At 37.8% G+C, this 20,490-nt stretch overlaps 2 protein-coding genes across 2 annotated transcripts in view; both read left to right on the forward strand.

Annotated features, from left to right (window-relative positions):
* Positions 1–20,490, forward strand: part of LOC140135911 (uncharacterized) — a 232,440-nt gene that overhangs the window by 60,182 nt on the left and 151,768 nt on the right. The window lies entirely within an intron of this gene.
* On the forward strand, positions 1,093–20,242 carry LOC140136396 (hyalin-like). Its single transcript, XM_072158120.1, has 19 exons — positions 1,093–1,341; positions 2,355–2,612; positions 3,139–3,393; positions 3,719–3,973; positions 4,675–4,929; positions 6,226–6,480; positions 7,302–7,556; positions 7,730–7,984; positions 8,501–8,755; positions 9,617–9,874; positions 11,399–11,656; positions 12,490–12,744; positions 13,774–14,028; positions 14,894–15,148; positions 15,507–15,764; positions 16,672–16,926; positions 18,054–18,308; positions 19,243–19,497; positions 20,229–20,242. Exons 1-19 carry the CDS (start codon positions 1,140–1,142, stop codon positions 20,240–20,242), a joined length of 4,563 nt encoding a protein of 1,520 aa, XP_072014221.1. The 5' UTR covers positions 1,093–1,139.

Raw genomic sequence — 20,490 nt, forward strand, 5'->3', positions numbered from 1 at the left:
TCATTCATCCTTATTTTCCCATACAGAGCTTATCCCTCACCAATTACATATCTATATGCATAAAGTGATTAACAGTAATATTTTTTACATCAAAACTTTAAGCTGAAATTCACTTCAGAGAGGTCAGTTTCATGCTTGAGACACTATAATTATCAACAATTTGCTCTGTGTTGACATTTTGTTGCATTGCTATCCCCATGCACAGGATTTAGAGAAATAGTCATGATTTAGTCATGATATTTCTTTTGTACCATGTCATTGTGTATTAAAAAAGTGTGTAGAAAATTTGTTGTTATTATGGTTAGGCCAAAAAAAAATTTGTTGTGTTGCCCTCAACCGTCCGACCCTAAATCCTGAAAAATCAGGGTCGTTTTAATTTTTTAATTTTTATGAATGATGATTTTTACAGATTTGTTCAAAAAAATCAATGTTTTTCACTTATAATTAATATTTAAACTTTATTGAAAGACTAGTATTTAATTGATGTCTAACAGGTACCCAGAAGTCAAAATTGACAAATGTCCCCTAATTGAAGAAGCATTATTTAATATTTGAGGGGATTTTTAAAAACTGAAGGCTTAAAAAAAAAAAATTAATTTTTTTTTTTAAAAATCCGACCGTCCGACCCAACTTTCCCATTTTCCCACTTGAGGGCAACACAACAATATTTTTTTTTTGCCTTATTTAGGCACCACATCTTATTTGGTCCTATAGGACTATCAGTGCCAGGTTAGTTACAGATGGCTCTTTCTATCATACCCTGAACATTTGCATAGTGCTTTGATTTTTCTATCCAAATGAAAAACGCTAACACTATACAAATGTTGACTATTATGCTTTATACAATCTGTTACATCACCAGGGTATAATAGCAAGTGTCAACGGTACTTAACCGGGCACCGATAGTGCTACAGGACCAAATAAGATGTGGTGCCTTAATGAAATCAAAGAGTGATACCTATTATTGTTAAGTGTTATTTACATTACTGCAACTGATGAACTGTGAAAAGTTGCATCCTGATTAATAGGAGTAGCTCTTAAAAGAATTTACTAATGCTAAAACATCTATATTTTCTTAACTCAAAACAGAGGCAGATGATACAGAACCACCTGTGGTAAGCAACTGTCCAGATCCAGTGATGGTCAGAGTCGCACCAGGAACCACCGCAGAAGTAGCCACATGGATAGAACCTACTGCTACCGATAACTCTGGCCTGATGCCTACAGTCACCCATTCTCATGAGCCTGGTGATAGCTTCACTGTTGGCACTACTGAAGTGACATACACATTCAGGGATGAGATAGGGAATGAAGCGCTATGTACATTTCTTGTAATAGTTGGTAAGAATTTCATTTTTTTACTCATGAATGTATAAGAGTTTCAAGATTTTAAGGGATCATCCATTTTACATGTAGTATATGATGCCCTGTCAACCTTTGACAACTACACTACCAGATTCCTATTGTGGCCACCTGCACAGGTACACTGTCGCCAAGGTACTTGCCTGGTAATGTGCAGTACCAGTGTAGTACCCATGCAGTACCACTGCTGGTGGGTCTTGTGCAGTAGCAGCATTGGTACTGTGTAGATACTCTGTGTGTTCCAATCACGTACCTTAGCAATGGTGTACCTGTGCAGACGGCTGCAATAGGAATCTGGTAGTGTACTTAGGATGTGATGCTGTTGGTAAATGTTAGTACACTGTAGATACCATGAGCAGCCAAACATTCAATGAATTATGCACTGTACACTTAAAATATCTTATCTTAAAAATGATGACCTGGTTGATGGCATATCACTTATTATTTGAAATACAGTCACCTGTTTAACCTACATGCCTATAGATCAAAAGACCACATGCACCTACCCTCCCCCTACATACCCCACCCCCTCACACAGAGAAACAAACATACTTGGGAAAATCCTTGTCTCTGTATAATTAAAAAAGTTTAAGGTATATATATGTTGCTGTAGGGGATAGCTACACCTCCTCCACAGCAAGTCTGTTACCTTCCCAGCATTAAGGAATGCTGGTACCCATTTATACACTTGGCTAGAGAGAAGTAAGTGAGGTGGATCAGCTTACTCAAGGGCACAACACTTTTGGCCATTACAGGGCTCGAACCCCCAATCTCATGATCATGAGGCCTGTGCTCTACTGCTAGACCACACATGCCCTCGAAATTAATTAAAAGTTATCTTTTATTACTCTTGATACAGTCATGTTGTGTAAACAAAATTCTTTTTCTTTTTTATATTTAAAAAGTAAATAATCAAACATTTGAGTCATAAAGTGTTTAAAAATTGAGTGCAGAAATTCTTATATTCAAAACTGGTATTATTCTTTATACAGAAATCACATCAGGAGATATCACACCCCCAGATGTCACAGGTTGCCCCCAGTCAGCAAGATATCTGGTTGCCCCTGGGACTGAGTCATTAGCCATCACATGGAGGGAACCACAAGCTACAGATGACTCTGGTCTACCTGTTACTACTACACAGACCCATATGTCAGGAGACAGGTTCCCTATTGGCACTACTAATGTGGTGTATACTTTCACCGATCAGGATGGGAATTCAGCAACTTGTGAATTCTCATTATCTTTCAGTAAGTGTTGTGTTTTTCTGGGTTTCAGTTGTTTTAATGTTATATAAACTGGTGTTTTTTAATCTATTACATGTGACTAGTAGGTTTATAAGCAATCTTTTCCAGGGGGTGTTGCAATTGCCACCCCCTGACACATTCCCAAGATTTAACTGTAACAAATGTGCAAAAAGTATGTAAAAATGTGCCCTTTAAAACAATTTGGCCTATAGTATGGCCCTGTTGCAAGGTTCCTTTTATATGTTAAACATTGTGTATACATGTGTGACGTCAAGCGTGTACATAGGACCTTGTGGAAAATAATACATGCTTAACGGTTAATGCAGTACACTTAATTTGTAATTAAGGACATCTGCAAAATATTATAGATGAAGATGTGCAGATGAAGTTTTAGTCATTGTCTCTTATTTTGAGCATTTTTTAGGGTTGGGGGTAACTCAAATGCATATGAGCAACAGATAATATCACAATTACATATTGAATATGGTACTAAAGTATTCATCTTATATTGCATTTCTTACTTATGCAGTTATCATGGGAGATGAGATACCCCCTGAGATCACCAGATGTCCCAGCCCAGCAACCTATGTCATCCCATTTGGAACACAGTCCAGGCCAGTATTCTGGACAGAACCCACAGCTAGTGATAATTCTGGGAGTCCAGTCACTGTAGTTAGGACTCACCAGCCTGGTAGTGAGTTCAGTGAAGGAACATCAGAGGTTGTCTATACATTCCGTGACCAATCAGGAAATGAGGCTGTCTGTAGATTTACAGTTACCATCGGTAGGTAGTGGTATTATTGGAACAACCCAATGCAAAATCTTGTCGACTAATTTGTCGGCATGCCCAGAACCCAAGTCGCTGACCCAAGACGATGCAACTATGCCGAGAAATAAATATACTGTTGCGATATGCAATCACAATATGTGTGTCTGCCCAATAAAAAGCCATGTTCAGTCACCCGTTCACCAGCTTCATCGATCCAATTCCTGCATTTCATGCAACCGGCTTATAACACTGTAAAGCTGTATTAGAAATGCTGTGCAAAGTGGGTTCTATACCTGTTAAGCTCACGTTCTTCTAACGTTTTTTTTTTATTCTGACACAGTTGTTGAGGAAGATACTACCCCACCAATAATCAGCAATTGCCCAGCACCAATCACAGACACTATTCCACCTGGTAGTACATTAGTAAGTGTGACCTGGCCAGAGCCTATAGCAACTGATAACTCTGGAATGGCTGTATTAAATTCCCGATCACATCAGCCTGGTGATGGGTTCAACGTGGGGGTCACTGAAGTGAGATACGTCTTCATTGATGAGGCAGGAAATGAGGCTACTTGCAGTTTTTCCATCACTGTTGGTGAGTTGAAATTTAAGAAACATGAAAAAAAAAGCAAAATAAAATTCAAGTAATGTTTGTGACAATGGGTTTGATTCAAAGCCCTGTGCATTCAACATTTTTTGGATTTTTTGCAAAATATATTTTTTAAAGAAATGAAGAAACAAGAAAATATGGTTGCACATCCAAACACCCCCCTACACCACCCCCTCCCCCCATGCACAAACTTCCAAGAATTGCATGGAAAAGCCATGAGGTTCCTTATCAGCATCAAGAAAGTAGTTTACTGAAATTAGTTTTCCATTTTTCTTTACAAGTGTTGCGCTGAAAGCCAGAAACTGTAATGATCCATACACATTATTTGATTTGGTAAGGTCCCAGGTTCAAATCTTTATGGTCAATTGTGACATAATCTGGTCCATGGGGGCCAAAGGCGGCAAATTTGAAATTGAGATAAAGGCAAAAATATGGAGTAAAAAACAATAAAATACATAAGAAAATACACATCACAAAGCTTCAGAACTTTAGAACAAAGTATGCTAGACATTAGGTGTTTTCAGTATCTGATAGCCTATTGTTTGTATAAGGTAATAATTCTAGTAAGTCAATTGTCAAAAATGCCTCCTTTGACCCCCATGGAGCAGATTGTGTCACAATTAAGTATTCTGTAGCTATCATTCAGCTTTAATATTTTCCGCCATTCATTCTTATTTCCACTTTAGTTTCAGATGAAGACACAACCCCACCTGTGATCAGTAATTGCCCAGACCCAATTATAAACATGATCCCATTTGGCACTACATCAGTAAGTGTCACCTGGATAGAACCTACCGCAACTGATAACTCTGGAACCACACCAACAGTTACAAAATCTCAGGAATCTGGTGATGATTTTGGTATTGGAGTCACACAAGTTACTTACACTTTCAGTGACGAGGCAGGAAATGAAGCCACCTGTGAATTCTCTGTTACTGTTGGTGAGTAGCATAAATATATGTAGATATTTATATAGCGCTTTATGCTGTAAACAGCCTCAAAGCGCTTTTACATTTATTCCGCCATCATTAGAATATGTCGGAACCATGTTTGCTGCCTACAAATGGCGCAGGGTTCATCAGTACAACAACTGTGATTACCCCTAACAGCTTCCCATTGCACCTGGGTAGGGTGAGGCAAACGAAGCAAAGCGCCTTGCCCATGGTGTCAACACGGTGGTGGGATGGGGACTCGAACCCACACACGTCGAGCAAGCTCTCAGATTATAAGTCCAAGACTGTAAACACTGAGCTACCATGTCCTCTGAATTATTATCGATGAAGTTAACATAAGAAGATTATATACAGATTTTCATCAAATCCTCAGTGTCTAAACCAGTTAGCTGTCCATACAAATTATAACAGAAACACCACTGCGAGTTTTTAAGCCACAATTGTGGAAATAATATGTTCAAATACTTGCCCTAATTTGCATATTCTTCTTACCACACAGCGTATACTATTGGAGTCACTTGAAGCTAAGAATTATAATAGTGTTGCCTCAATGTTCCTCTTCCATATGTGATACACTCTGGTCCATGGAGGCCAAAAGGAGACATTTTTGAAAATTGAGTTACTATAATTATTACCAAATACATGCATTAGGCTATCATATACTGGAACCACCAAGGTCCGTATGCACAAAAGAGTTGAGACTGGGTCTAAAGTTAGACCTGGTCTAAGTGGAATTTAATACCAGGAGAAAGGACATTTTCCTTTACATTTTCTTAAGTTCTTTTGTATTATTTTTTAACTTTGCATTTAAATCTTTAAAATTTGCTAGCTACTTTAGGAAGGAAATAAGAGTAAAGTTCCGTTCCTGGTGGAACTAAATTCTGCTTAGACCAGGTCTAACTTTAGACCCAGTCTAACTCTTTTGTGCATACGGACCCAAAGGTCTAACATACTTGGTTCTAAAGTTATGACATTTTGTGATGTCTATTTTCTTATTTATTTTATTGTTTTTTTACTCCATATTTTTGCCTTTATCTCAATTTCAAATTTGCCGCCTTTGGCCACCATGGACCAGATTGTGTCACATATATCCCCTCCATTTCCCTGCCAATCAATGAGGAAACATATGTTGATGATGCACATATTTTCTGTATTCTAACATTGGACGGGTAGAAGGAGACCATTTAAAATTAGGCCTTTTAAAGTGTGCAAACAATTTTCAACTTAGATTACAGTATCAACTGATATATAACATATGTTGCCAACATATTTTATTTATTTCAGAAGTTGGGCAAGACACCACACCACCAATCATCAATGGTTGTCCAGACCCTCTCAACTTTATGGTGCCACCAGGATCTGACACAGGCTCATTAATGTGGATAGAACCTACAGCTACTGATAACTCTGGCATAGCACCTAGAGTCACCCAGTCACATCAACCTGGTGATAGCTTCCGTGTTGGCCCAACACAGGTCACATACATATTCACAGATATGGCAGGGAATGAGGCTCTGTGTTCATTTAGAGTGACAGTTGGTAAGTTTGATATTTTTTTATTAACAGGAACTTGGTAAACATCATAATTTATGATTTTAAACTTTTGATCTCAACACAAGATTAGACATACCTCAAAAATTTTTGTCGTAACTTCGACCTTCATCGGGAGACTGGCAACCCAAGTTTGGGATCAATGACCTTTTGGACACTTGACCCCAACACTTGGTCGTAGACTCTTGGTAGCTGGTATCGCCCCCGCTCTACGACCAAGTGTTGGGGTCAAGTGACCAAAAGGTCATTGATACCAAACTTGGGTTGCCAGTCTCCGATGAAAGTCAAGACGAATCGAAATGTGAGGTATGTCTAATCTTGTGTTGAATCAAAAGTTAAAATCATAAATTATAAACTTGGTAAGTTGTTGACAAAGTTAACGTAAGAAGATTATACAGATTTTCATCAAATCCTCAGTGTCTAAACCAGTTAGCTATCCATACAAATTATAACAGAGGCACCACTGCAAGTTTTTTAAGCCGCAATTGTGCAAAAAAATGTTCAAATACTTGCCCTAATTTGCATGTTCTTCTTACCACACTGCACATGCTATAAAGAATCACTTGATACTAAGAATTATAATAGTGTTGCCTTAATGTTCCTCTTCCAAATAGCCACTCCCTTTTCCTTGCAATCAACGTTGGGAAAACATTTGGTGATGATGCGCATATTTTCTGCATTCCAACATTGGACAGGAGTAGAAGGGGAACCATTTCAAAATAGGATGCAAAGTATGCAAACAATTTTGTCTGAGATTGCAGTATCATCTGATATCTAACATACATTGCCAACATATTGTTCTTATTCAGAAATTGGGCAAGACACCACACCACCAACCATCAATGGTTGTCCAGATCCTCTCAACATTATGGTGCCACCAGGATCCAACTCCGGCTCATTAATGTGGACAGAACCTACAGCTACTGATAACTCTGGCATGACACCTAGAGTCACCCAATCACATCAACCTGGTGATAGCTTCCCTGTTGGCACTACACCAGTCACATACACATTCACTGATTTGGCAGGGAATGAGGCTGTGTGTTCATTTGGAGTAACAGTTGGTAAGTTTAATATTATGATTTGAAATAGTTATCAAACAGAAACTTTCATTACTTTTGTGTTACCCACTTAAAGTTTTCAAAAAATGTTATTTGTTTATTTCATGACCAGTTATATGTAAGAAGTAATTCACATTTCACTAATTGAAATTGTAATAACCGTTTGCTATGAACAGTTGTTGGTCAGGACACTACCCCACCTATGATAGATGGTTGCCCAGATCCTCTCAACATTATGATTCCATTTGGACTGATGTCTATGACAATCATCTGGACAGAACCTACTGCAACTGATAACTCAGGGATGACACCTACTGTCACCCAATCTCATCAGCCTGGTGATAGCTTCCCTATTGGGACTTCACAAGTTACCTACACATTTACGGATGCGTTTGGCAATGAGGCCACATGCTCCTTTTCTGTAACTGTTGGTGAGTGACACTTTCCATTTACTTAAATCTTCTTCCTCTCTTTAAATATTCTTGTTTGAAATGCTTTCTCATTGTGCCCAAATGTGACATGTTCAAGGGGAATGAGTCATGTGTCGACCCTGGTTGAAAATGAGTTTTACATATTTTTCTAAACATGACATTCAGGACTTTCAGAAACTGAAAACCCTGTCTTGATACGACATTTCTTTACGAAGTTACATCAATTGATCAGTCGCTGAAAACAATAAAAAACAAAAGAATTTCAAAACTTTCTTTGCCAATATCTCAAAATCAATATTAGCGACATCCGACTCTAAGGTATGTAAATGAATCTAGCACCGCCATAAACAATCTAATATGTAATGTTTACCATATTGGTATAAAATATTCCCAAGAACAGGAGAAGTTAAGTTTGCCTGGCTGGAAACATCTTTCAAATCTATCATATACTAAGATCTTTCAGATCTGTGTTTCTATGATGTACCGCCAATTAATATTAAGTTTACACTTGAACAGATACTGGCCAAGACACTACACCTCCAGTAGTAACCAGCTGTCCAGATCCTATCAACATCATCATCCCAGTTGGAATGAATTCTATGATTGTCACATGGCCAGAACCTACAGCTACTGATAACTCTGGCATGACACCTACTGTCACTCAATCGCATGAGTCAGGCAGCAGTTTTCCTGTTGGAACAACTGATGTGATTTACAGATTTGCAGATATGGCTGGCAATGACGTTCTTTGTTCATTTACTGTAACTGTTGGTAGGTTCCCTTTTTCCAGTTCTTAATAGTGAATTAACTGGTTCTTGTCTTTGACCAGTATATATTGATTTCATCAAAACTTCATTACTGCATAAGCTAATGCAGATATTTTTGTGGTTGTATGCTTTACTAACATTTTTGATGATTTTACGCTTATAGATTTGTTAGTAATTGATTGAGCACATTCGCGATGTGCTGGATTTGTGGGCTTATATCAAACTGCAACATGTAAAAATGTTAAACACCGCAAAAATGTTGGCGTATATGGTATGTGATTCAATCAAGCAAATGAGTTATTTGTAATTAAATTTATTTTACATTGAATTATACTCTGGTTAAGTTTTCAATTTAATTTTGTTTTGGTCACAGCCACATGAAATTGAAATATTTTGGGAGTTGCAACTCTGATTTTGATGAGAGTTAGCTTAGTGCATGATATTCCCCCAATTTGCATTGATACAGCGCTTTTCACATGTATCAAAGCGCTCCACATTTATTCCACTGTTGTTAAAATATGTCAGCTGCCATACAATGCCCAAGGCATGCTCATACCTTTGGGCAGTGCTCAATGACCAATATTCATAACAGCTTCCCATTTCACCACTGGGTAGAAAGAGGCAAGTAGGTTAAAGCACCTTTCCTAAGTGCACAACACGATAGCACCGCAGGACTTGAACTCGCAATCCATCGATTGCAAAGCAGAGCCCATACCGCTGCGCCACCATGCCCTATCACACACTGTTAACACAGAATGACAAATGAAAATTGATTTTACAATAACACATGACTTATTTGCTGAATTCCATCATTTGTATGATTAATCAAAAATTCAAATTGCAGTGTACCATTTCTTTTAAACAGTTATACGCCGGGATACCATTCCACCTGTTGTTACTGACTGCCCAAACAGACGTGACATTGTAGCCCCATTTGGAATGACTTCAGTATCTGTTACCTGGACAGAACCTACAGTTACTGATAACTCTGGCATGACACCTACCGTCATCCAGTCCCATCAATCTGGTGATAGCTTCCCTGTTGGGATGACGCAATTAGTCATATACACATTCACTGATATGGCAGGAAATATAGCCACATGTACATTTCCAGTAACGATTGGTATGTCATATTTGTTGGTCCTTGCTATAATGGAGCTAAGACCTTGCTTTGTGTGGTCCACAAATTGTGCATTATGCTAGCTACCCAAATCACCTGCTTGTTGCACTCTTTGATTACACTCATGTTGCTAGTGATGTCATTTATTAACCATATATTTGCCTTTAGACATGATTTATCAGAATAATTCTGGGATACCCTGCGCACAAGTATAACCCTAATTCTAACCCATGCTAATTATAACCCTAACCCTAATCCTAACCCACCCTAATTATAACCCTAATCCCAAACCTAATCATAATTATAACCCTAACCCTACCCAAAAACACAGGGGTGTGCAGCATATACCAGAATTACACTGATTTGCCTAAGTCTCTCTACACTTGCTTAGGATCGTTGGTCAGATTCAGACTATTATGGAGTAAAGACCTTGGTTTGTGTGGCCCACAATGCTAGCCACCCAAGTCACCTGCTTGTTGCACTCTTTGATTACACTCATGTTGCTAGTGATGTCATTTATTAACCATGTCTTTGCCTTCAGACATGATTTATCAGAATAAATCTGGAATACCCTGCGCACAAGTATAACCCTAATTCTAACCCATGCTATAACCCTAACCCTAATCGTAACCCACCCTAATTATAACCCTAATCCCAATCCTAACCCTAAATATAACCCTAACCCAAAAACACAGGAGTGTGCAGCATATACCAGAATTATACTGATATGCCTAAGTCTCTCTACACTAGCTTAGGATCACTGATCATATTCAGACTATTATGGAACAAAGACCTTGGTTTGTGTGATCCACAATGCCAGCTACCCAAGTCACATGCATGTTGTACTCTTTGATTACACTCATGTTGCCAGTCCTATCATTTATTTACCATGTCTTTGCCTTCAGATATGATTTGCCTAACTCTCTATACACTTGCTTAGGATCATTGGTCATATGCAGACTATTATGGAACAAAGACATTGCTTTGTGTGGTCTACAATGCCAGCCACCCAAGTCACCTGCTTGTTGTACTTTTTGATTCACACTCATGTTGTTAGTGCTATCTTTATTAACCATGCTTTTGCAGCCAGACACAATTTGCCTAGGATCATTGGTTATTCAGACTCTTATGGAGTAAAGACCCTGCTCTGTGTTTCACACAATGCCAGTCACCCAATTTCCTCTACACATGCTTGTGGCACCCTTTGATCCACATCCACATTGCTAGTGCTGTGCTTTAGTAACCGTGTATTGGCTTTGGAAATGTTCTGCACAAGTATTTTTTATCTCTAGACATGTTTATGGTCATTGTTCATATTCAGACTGTTACAAAGACCTTGCTGTGTGTTGCACAGAATGTCAGTCACTCAAATTTCTGCACACATGTTGTTGTACCCTTGATTCACACCCATGTTGCTAGTCCTGTGTTTTATTAACCGTATCAATATCAATATCTCTGCACATGTTTATTTAAGAATTTAATTGTAATAATAGTTGAATCTTTTGTTTTTGATATAACTCTATACAGATGCTTTAGACGACACTACACCACCAGTTATTAGAGACTGTCCTGTGTCTTCAATGAGCTTTGTTGTCCCATTTGGGACTTCATCTCGTACTGTGTCCTGGACAGAACCTACAGCTACTGATAACTCTGGGTTGACACCTACAGTCACCCAATCCCATCAACCTGGTGGTAGTTTTCCCATTGGGACTACTGATGTTACCTATACATTCACTGATATGGCAGGGAATATGGTTGTGTGCAGTTTCTCTGTGATAGTGGGTAAGTTTTGTGGAAAATTACAGCTTTTAATGTCAAATGTTATATATTGTTAAAAAGGACATTTTATTAGGGTATTGTTTTCACAAAAGAAATGAGACTGTTTTAAAAATGTGGTGAAGCAACATTCAAAGATATGTGACTGCCAAACCACACTGTCACTTTGCAAGTTTTTTTTTACATGTTGACATTTTTTCCTTGTGTGGCAATCAACACTTAAATACTCTTCATGCAGGCCAAAGGCTTTGACCAAAAAATCCAAATTTGAGAAATTGTTCTCAAAATATCAAGAGCTATCTCAAGAACATCTGAACCAATTGTTGGCTTGTTTGTACTCATTTTGATGGCATTTTTGATGCTGATTCCAAATTATGGGCAAATTTCTAACATTTGTAAAGACAATTTGGATCTTGTTGTCTATAGTCGACACCCATGTGGAGTGGAGAGGGTTCAAATGAATAAGTCTGACACTTTGCTTTTGTTTCAAGATAGGCAGGTATCATATGGTAAAAACTTGATAGTTAGCATATGTGCTCACTTTCGAGCGCTTTTGGAAACATGCAATTGTACCAAAGTCTGGCGCTTTACAAACTGAGCTAATGGGGTTGAGACACACATTTGCAGGTTTACTTGTTCGTATATAATTATGTGTATCGATGATTTGCTCAAAACCCTTTACACTTTTGTGGATGGGCTATTCATGTTTGCATGTTTTAAAAGCGCTTGATATAGTAAGCACATACATGTATGCTAACTATCAAGTTTTTACGCTATTTTGATAGTACTTTGTCTATGGGACAAGAAACTCAAATTTTCATTCACTTCATAATCCACAGAGACAGGTATAGACACAACGCCACCAGAGGTCATTGCCTGTCCAGACTCTCGCACATCAGAAGTCCCATTTGGGACACCATCGTTGACAGTAGTATGGACGGAACCTGTAGCTATTGATGATTCCGGTCAGACGCCTACGTTCACCCAAACTCACGAGCCTGGGGATTCTTTCCCAGTTGGTACAACTCGGGTTACTTACATATTTACTGATTCATCTGGCAATCAAGCTGCTTGTATATTTTCAATTACCATTGGTAAGAGTACAATGTAAAATTGAAATTTAGTGTAAATTTTTTTGGTATCAATGCTTTGGTATCAATGCTTTGGTATCAATGCTTTGGTATTATGCTTTGGTATTATGCTTTATCTGTTGGAAGTTCCTGATATTATATTATAACTTTTTGTTTCTAAACATTGATTATTAAAGTATTGCGCTCGCCTTGTGATAGTATTTCAACAATCACACTCACAGGGAGTTAACCCCCATGGGGACTACCAGGAAAATTGTTAAGCTCTAAGAACTATTTTGTCTGGTTTCAAAGAGGTGTATATCCTGTATTGAGCCAATCAGAGATGTGGTATTAATAGTCAGTCAGTAGGGCTGAAGGGAATTCAGTTTGAAATTGCTTAGAGATCTAAAATCTCTTATTTTTATTGGATATTGAGATGATTATATCACATAAATAACATTAACAAACCAGAGGCACTGTGGTTGCCAGAAAGGCAGTGAAAAACCAGAAAGGCAGTGTCTGTTACCCATGGGGCTACTCATCAGGAATTGAACCCTGGTCTCTCGATTACCAGTTGAAATCTTATGTAAGGGGCCAAACTTATTTCAAACATACATGTTTGAGGGCCAAATATACTCCAGTATCTTACGTTTTCCTTTACATTTTATAGTGTTGGTCAAGGAACAAATCAGTGGTTGGCTGGTTGGTTTGGCTTATGGGCCTCCTGTCAAGCATCCCTGCTCTATAAAACAAAATATGATGTGATGATGCAAAATTAGTCAGTTTTCAGGAATATTGATTTTGAGATAGAGCCAGTAATAGTATTCAACTTTCTTTGTATTTCATTGTTCTGAGCAACACTCTAATGCCTATATCTCTGGAACCTTAAGTCTAATTTTGATGAAATGTTCAGCAAAATAAAGCTCTGAGAATGGCTCATGTAATAAAATTGAAAACTAAAGATTTTGATTGACTCATCTAGCTTGATCGCTTTACAAATAAATTATCTCATTTATACTAACTCCATTTCAACTTAAATTTAACCTACTGCAGTACCCATGCAAGACACTGTTCCACCTGTGGTTAACAGCTGTCCGTCAACTCTCAGTTACACCGTTCCATTTGGCACCACATCTCGCATTGTCACATGGACAGAACCTACGGCTATTGATAACTCTGGCATGACACCTACTGTCACACAATCTCATCCAAATGGTGGTAACTTCCCTGTTGGGACAACGCAAGTTACTTATACATTCAGTGATGATGCTAGGAATGAAGTTATGTGTTCTTTTACTATAACTATATGTAAGTACAATGAGGTGACATCAGATTGGACTATTCAGTTTAAAATTCACACTACCCTGTGGAAGATTTTGGAAATATCTGCCACAGGGGAGTATAAGTTTCAAATGGAATGAGCACATTAGGCAGCTCCATTTGAATTTCATATACCCTCTGAGAACGATTGCAACCGGAATCTTCTCCTGAGGGAGAGTGAGTTTCAAATGGAGATGCTAATGTGTTAATTCCATTTGAAATTCATACTCCCTCTGTGGAAGTTATTTCCAAAATCTTCCACAGGGGTAGTGTGCATTTTAAATGGAATAGCCCATTCGGATAACAACATGAGCATCACAAAGGATTTGTACTTGGGTATGTAATTGGTACAATTGCATTAGATGCAAATGCACATAATACACAGTAGGGATGGGAGTTTTCCAGGCAGATGAGGAAATAATTCATTTTCATCGCAATTCATATGATTAACCTTGTTTAATAATAATTAAGAAATGTAACACATGTATTAATTGCAACAAAGATAATGTGCAAAGCATAAAAATGGCACTTCATGGCTCTAGCAAAATTGTTTGAGTGGGTATAAACATAATCTACTGCTGAATTTATACTACATTGTTGAGCGATAGCGATTGGTTTTTAGCTAGTGAGGTATATCCCTTTTTGTTGCATTGGAAAAAGCATGCTACTTTATTTGTCAAATGCCAATCGCTTATCGCTCAGTGATGGAGTATAAATTCAGCTTTAAACCTTTACATCAGAGGCTGCTATTCACATGATTTAAATCAAAACACATAATTTTAATCAAAACACAAGTAAAAATAAGAAGTGCTTATGATTAACAATTTTGCTTCCTGCATTTGTGTAATTTCAGTGTCTACAGAAGACCTGACACCACCTGTGATCAACAATTGCCCCATGCCATTACGCTATACAATAGCCTTTGGCACCTCATCAAGAATCGTTGTGTGGTCAGAACCTACAGCTACCGATAACTCAGGGATACCACCATCAGTAGTAAGATCTCATCGCCGTGGTGACCTGTTTCCTATTGGGATGACTGAAGTACAGTATACTTTTACTGATGTGGCGGGAAATTCTGCTCTCTGCTCATTTCCTGTTGTTATTGGTGAGTTTGTGTAGTTTGTGCAATGGAAGAATAAATTTTAGTGACAGGTGTTGGTTCACAAAATTAACCTGCAAAATTATACTGCATGGTTAAAGATGTGATTTTGTGTACAGAAAATAGGGAAGTTTTAATAAACAAAATTTGAAATGCCAATAAAAGTTTATAAAAATTGAGAAGGTGAATAAAAAATATTTAAGTGACAAAAAATACTGTGCAAAGGAGGGTGACCAACTCCTTAATGTGAAGGTATTTGATATCAGACAGCAAAAGCTCTCATTGTCAATTTTTTTTAAAAGCACTCTACTCTATATTGTCAAATATTATAGTATGAACATTTTATGTGCTTATTTTTCAACAGACGTTGCTGAAGATACTGTCCCTCCAGTCGTGATAGGCTGCCCTATTGTGCCAATCTCATCATCCATTCCTTTTGGTACAATGTCTGCATCAGTAGGGTGGACGGAACCCACAGCGACTGATAATTCTGGCATTACACCTTCAGTGTCCAGATCACATAGACCTGGTGATAACTTTCCAGTTGGGACAACTCGAGTCTTGTATACTTTTACTGACCAAGCTGGAAATGAGGCTATGTGCTCATTTTCTATCAATATAGGTGAGTTTATAGTAAAATGCATGTGTTATTTTGCTTTGAGATACATGTATTTGCATCAGATATATAATAACGTTTTAGAAGCCACACTTTATCTTGTTTACATGGAGGAGAAACAAGAGTGTACATGTTGTTTTACTATGCACCAAACAAGGTTGTTCTTTGAGGTGGTTTGTTTCTGATCTGTATGTATGGCAGATTATCAATGGTGTTATTCATGGACTACATGGGAGATATATCCAAAATCTTCCACAGGGGCAATGTGGATTTTAAATGGAATGGCTCATTTCACCACTAACTAGGCTAGTGACTTCTTCAGACTGGCCAAATGTTAATATAATTTTATATTTAGTATAGTATCAACATATGTGACCCGCTCTGACGAAACCCGCCATAAGTCGCACTCAGCCATTTCGAGATACGGCAAGTCAAAGTTGGGAAAGGGGTGAAAAACCTTGCAGATTTTGTTTTTCAATTTTTTATTATTTTTTGATTCCTTAATATATTTACTTTAACCTACCATTGAAAACAAAATATTCTTTTACGTCTAAAGCACCCAAATCTAGCATTTTCTGAGCCAAACCAAGTCCTTAAACATGTCATTTTACAACTTTAAAGCCAGTTTTTTTGCAATTGACTTTTCTTTATGTGTTGCTTCCCCCCTTCCCATTGAAAGACCATAGAATGAGGACCACATGTCCCAGAAACATAATTTTTATATCAAATGAAAGCTGAAGACCTATTATAATACTAAATGATGATATCAAAAACTCAATTTTCAAAATTAGTGACTTATGTCTGGTTTTGTGGGAGCGGGTCACATATTCAGTACCTATGTATATAATATGTATTATGCAGACAATCACAGCAGTATAGTGATTAACAATGGTCATAATTTCCCTGTCCCCAGATGTTCAAGGTGATGGCACTATTCCAACAATAACCTTCTGTCCTGCCTCAACTAGTCTGACTGTACCCTTTGGTGTATCATCACGCATGGTAGCCTGGACAGAACCCACAGCACGTGACAACTCAGGGTTACCCCTGACAACCACCCAGACACACAGGTCAGGAGAGAGTTTCCCTGTGGGAATGACCACAGTCATGTATACTTTTTCTGACCAAGCAAGAAATATGGCTGTTTGCTCTTTTACTATTAGTATTGGTATGTATATCATGTGACATATAGAAGTACTTAGATTAAGACATTGAGACAACCACAGATTTCAAACTTTATATTCATCATGTTATCCTAATGTGTAGGTAGTTGTAGCACATCTTTATGTGTCGCATGCCCCTGCCCAAATCAAAGCAAGCCACCTGGGTATTAGGTTTAGGATTCTTCAGGTGAGGGTTAGATGTCCCCTTTCCTGTGATAATTCTGACACTTTGTATTATAATTGGAGACCTCAGAAACTAAAAGGGGATTAAGTCACATTGAGTGCGTTTGGAGGTAAATGGCAAAGAAGGAGGGAGTAAGGATAAGATTTTGTCATTCTCACACAGCGACTTGCTGCACTAGTACTGATGTTTTCACACATTGACCGGCTGCACCGGTAATGTGATATCCGACGACGCACCCGAATAAAAATCAGTTGTTATGGAATCCCGTTGTGAAATCCTATCCACTTACTTCACTATGAAATTTGCAATGAGGGTGTAGATAGATACTTTGTATCAAAAACTCATTTTTCATGATCTTGCGACTTAATATAACCCCCATTTAGTTCTGAGGTCTTCAATTAGCCGAGGAATGTTAAAGCATTGGTAAATAGTCCAGTATTTTTCTATTAGGTGATGTCACATGTTTAATGGAAATTAAAACTGAAATAGAACATGAAACAAAAATTTGCAAACCATCAGTTGATTATCTCTTTTCTGCAGAAATGTAATTTTTTTTATAAAAAGCACTGTTTCAATTAATTTTTTTATGAATGTGAATCTCTGTCTATATAGATGAGTTGACCTCAATGTTTATCAACAAAGGCAAGGGACTGGCATGTTGATATGCTTGAGTGAACCCCATGCAACCCCATACACTATTCAATAACCTTATTGTATGTGGCGGGAGTTTTAAAAACGCGAGCCCTGAACAAAATATGATGCACGCATACTGCCAGGCAAAAAACAAAGGAAATTGTGATGATGCGTGCGCATACTGTCAGGCATTGACATCAGAAGTCAACTTATCTATATGGACCTACTCCAAAGTATTTCTGTGAACCATCAAACCTTTAGTTAATTATTACATTAAGTGCAAGCATCATCAATTTACTATCTCTTAATTTTCAGCCCAACTTGAAGACACCACACCTCCATCAGTCACAGGCTGTCCTGGACCAGTCACAGAAATGATATCTGCCGGGACTAATACAGCAGTTATATTTTGGACAGAACCTACAGCTACTGATAACTCTGGCATGACGCCTACCGTCACTCAATCATATCGACCTGGACAGAGTTTTCCTGTTGGGACAACACAAGTTAGTTATTCATTCAATGATCAAGCGGGGAACAATGCTGTCTGCTCATTCACTGTCACTATATGTAAGTTGTTTTGTTTTATTTGCCGTTAATATGTTTGAAACAATGTCTTCATATACGCAAACATGCAATTACCTGATGACTTGTAGGTATCCTACATTATTTTGATTTTGAGTTTTATGAAGTTTTTCCAATAACAAAAAAATATTGAAAGGTCCTGGAGCTTATGAAAAGGTTAAAGGGTATTGGATAATAACCATAGCCTGAAATAATACAAGTTAAAAATACTGAGACATGATATTAATCTCCAACACAGGGGATGTAAATTTCAAGTGGAGTCACTTACTGAAGATATTCCATTTGAAGTTCATACTCCCTCTTGGAAGATTAAGGTCATGTCGTCCTTCATAAGGAGTGTGTAGATTTCAAATAGAATGGCCTCAATTGATACTGTATCATCTGTAATAAATGCTCCCCCTCTTATTAATGCCCCCCATTTTTTTAATGACAAATTGAAAAAATGGAAACATTTCCATGCCATATCGTGTGAGTAAGCTTAAAACTTGCATCAGTCATGTCAGTGACAATCGCTAAATTGCATGGACAAAACCTATTATGACTCAAACTTCCATCCATTTCATTGCCTGATTATGGTAGAATTCATGCTTGTTGATGCACGGGTGTAATTGTGTTGTTATTATCACAAAAATGTAATTTTCCACACGATTCCATGGGTGCCGCCATCAGTATAGTATTAGTATGGTCGTAAATCCTCCTTTCTACAGGAGCACCATCGGGAAATTGAACCGGATTTTTAATTTTTTTTCACTGAAAATTCACTTCCAATAAATACCCCCCCCCCCTTTTTGGAAAAATGCAATGCCCCCAGGTGTTTATTACAGACAATACAGTATGTATAAAGAGACAAGTTAAGTTACTCCAGATCCGCATGAAATAATATTATAACATTATTACTTCTTATAATTCTGTTTTGCAGCGATCACCCAAGACACTATTCCACCGATTATCAGGAACTGCCCATCTTCCTTCAACTACCAGGTACCATTTGGGACAACCTCACGCATTGCTACCTGGGTGGAACCAACAGCTACAGATAACTCTGGTGTCTTACCATCGAGTATACGTACACATGAGCCGGGCAGTAGGTTCTCTATAGGAATCACAACGGTGACATATATCTTCACGGATGAGGCATCAAATTCAGCAGCATGCTCGTTCACTATTGAAATTGGTAAGTTATGTTTATTTTTTTTCTACACAGCCAGATTCCTTCAGTGGGTATTGTAATCCAATTTGGTTTCAATTTTGTTCAATATCTATTTAGCTGATTATACACCTTGTTACTTAAAAAAAAAAATTTCATATAGTTCAGCGGCAGACAGACATATCTCCATTAGCTGCTGTATATAACAGACATAATGCTTTTACTTTGATACAAAAGTACACCCAAATATACCCTGTGGGTAGCAATGTCATGTAAACGCACATCAACTGCTCAGTGCCACAAGTGGGTAAGTGCAATAGCTTCCATGTGTAGAGGAGTACTGTGTGTAAATTGCCAAATGTTCACAGGGCAGCTATTGCACTTACCCACTTCTGGCAATGAGCAGTTGACATGTACTATGGTATATCCATGGAGGAATTTGTTTGTGTTTTTCTTCAAGACTAGTTATATAGTCTTTAGTCTGTATGCACAAAACATTAGACCAGGTCTAATGTTAGGCCTAGTTTAACTATGAAGGTTAGACTTGGGAGGGATTCTTTTGCTCTTTTGCTCCTAGCAAAGTCCAAAACTTAAACTTAATCTAATATTAAGCTACATGTATTTGCCCTTAAAACAGGATCTAAAATAGTATAGAATAAGGTGTGCAAATACCAAAGAGTTCCTTCTCTGTTAGACTAATCTCCATAGTTAGACCAGGTCTAAAGTAAGACTTTGTTTAACTTGTTTTATGCATACAGACATTTGGGTTTAACTGAATGTCAACAGTTGACAATGGGTACATATATATGTTGCAGAGGACAGTACATCAGGACTACTTTGAAAGTTCACAAAGTATACTCCAGTGGAACATCATGTGTACTCCAGACATAATAACTCCAGGAGAAACTCAAGTTGTAACTTAAAGTTTCACCCCATATGTAGACTTACATTTTGCAATTGGTATTATTAACAGTGGCAAAACATAAGTCTTAAAAGAGGGACGCTGCAAATTATGTACAC

Source organism: Amphiura filiformis, chromosome 16 (genome assembly GCF_039555335.1).
Source record: "Amphiura filiformis chromosome 16, Afil_fr2py, whole genome shotgun sequence".
Taxonomy (NCBI): Eukaryota; Metazoa; Echinodermata; class Ophiuroidea; order Amphilepidida; family Amphiuridae; genus Amphiura; species Amphiura filiformis.

What these genes read in the sequence shown, in the direction of transcription:
- LOC140136396 (XM_072158120.1), top strand. Translation starts at nt 1,140, where the DNA reads ATGGTCAGAGTCGCACCAGGAACCACCGCAGAAGTAGCCACATGGATA. An exon ending in CAGTTTTTCCATCACTGTTG is followed by an intron (nt 3,974 to 4,674) that starts GTGAGTTGAAAT and finishes TTTCCACTTTAG; the next exon opens with TTTCAGATGAAGACACAACC. An exon ending in CTCATTCACTGTCACTATAT is followed by an intron (nt 18,309 to 19,242) that starts GTAAGTTGTTTT and finishes TCTGTTTTGCAG; the next exon opens with CGATCACCCAAGACACTATT.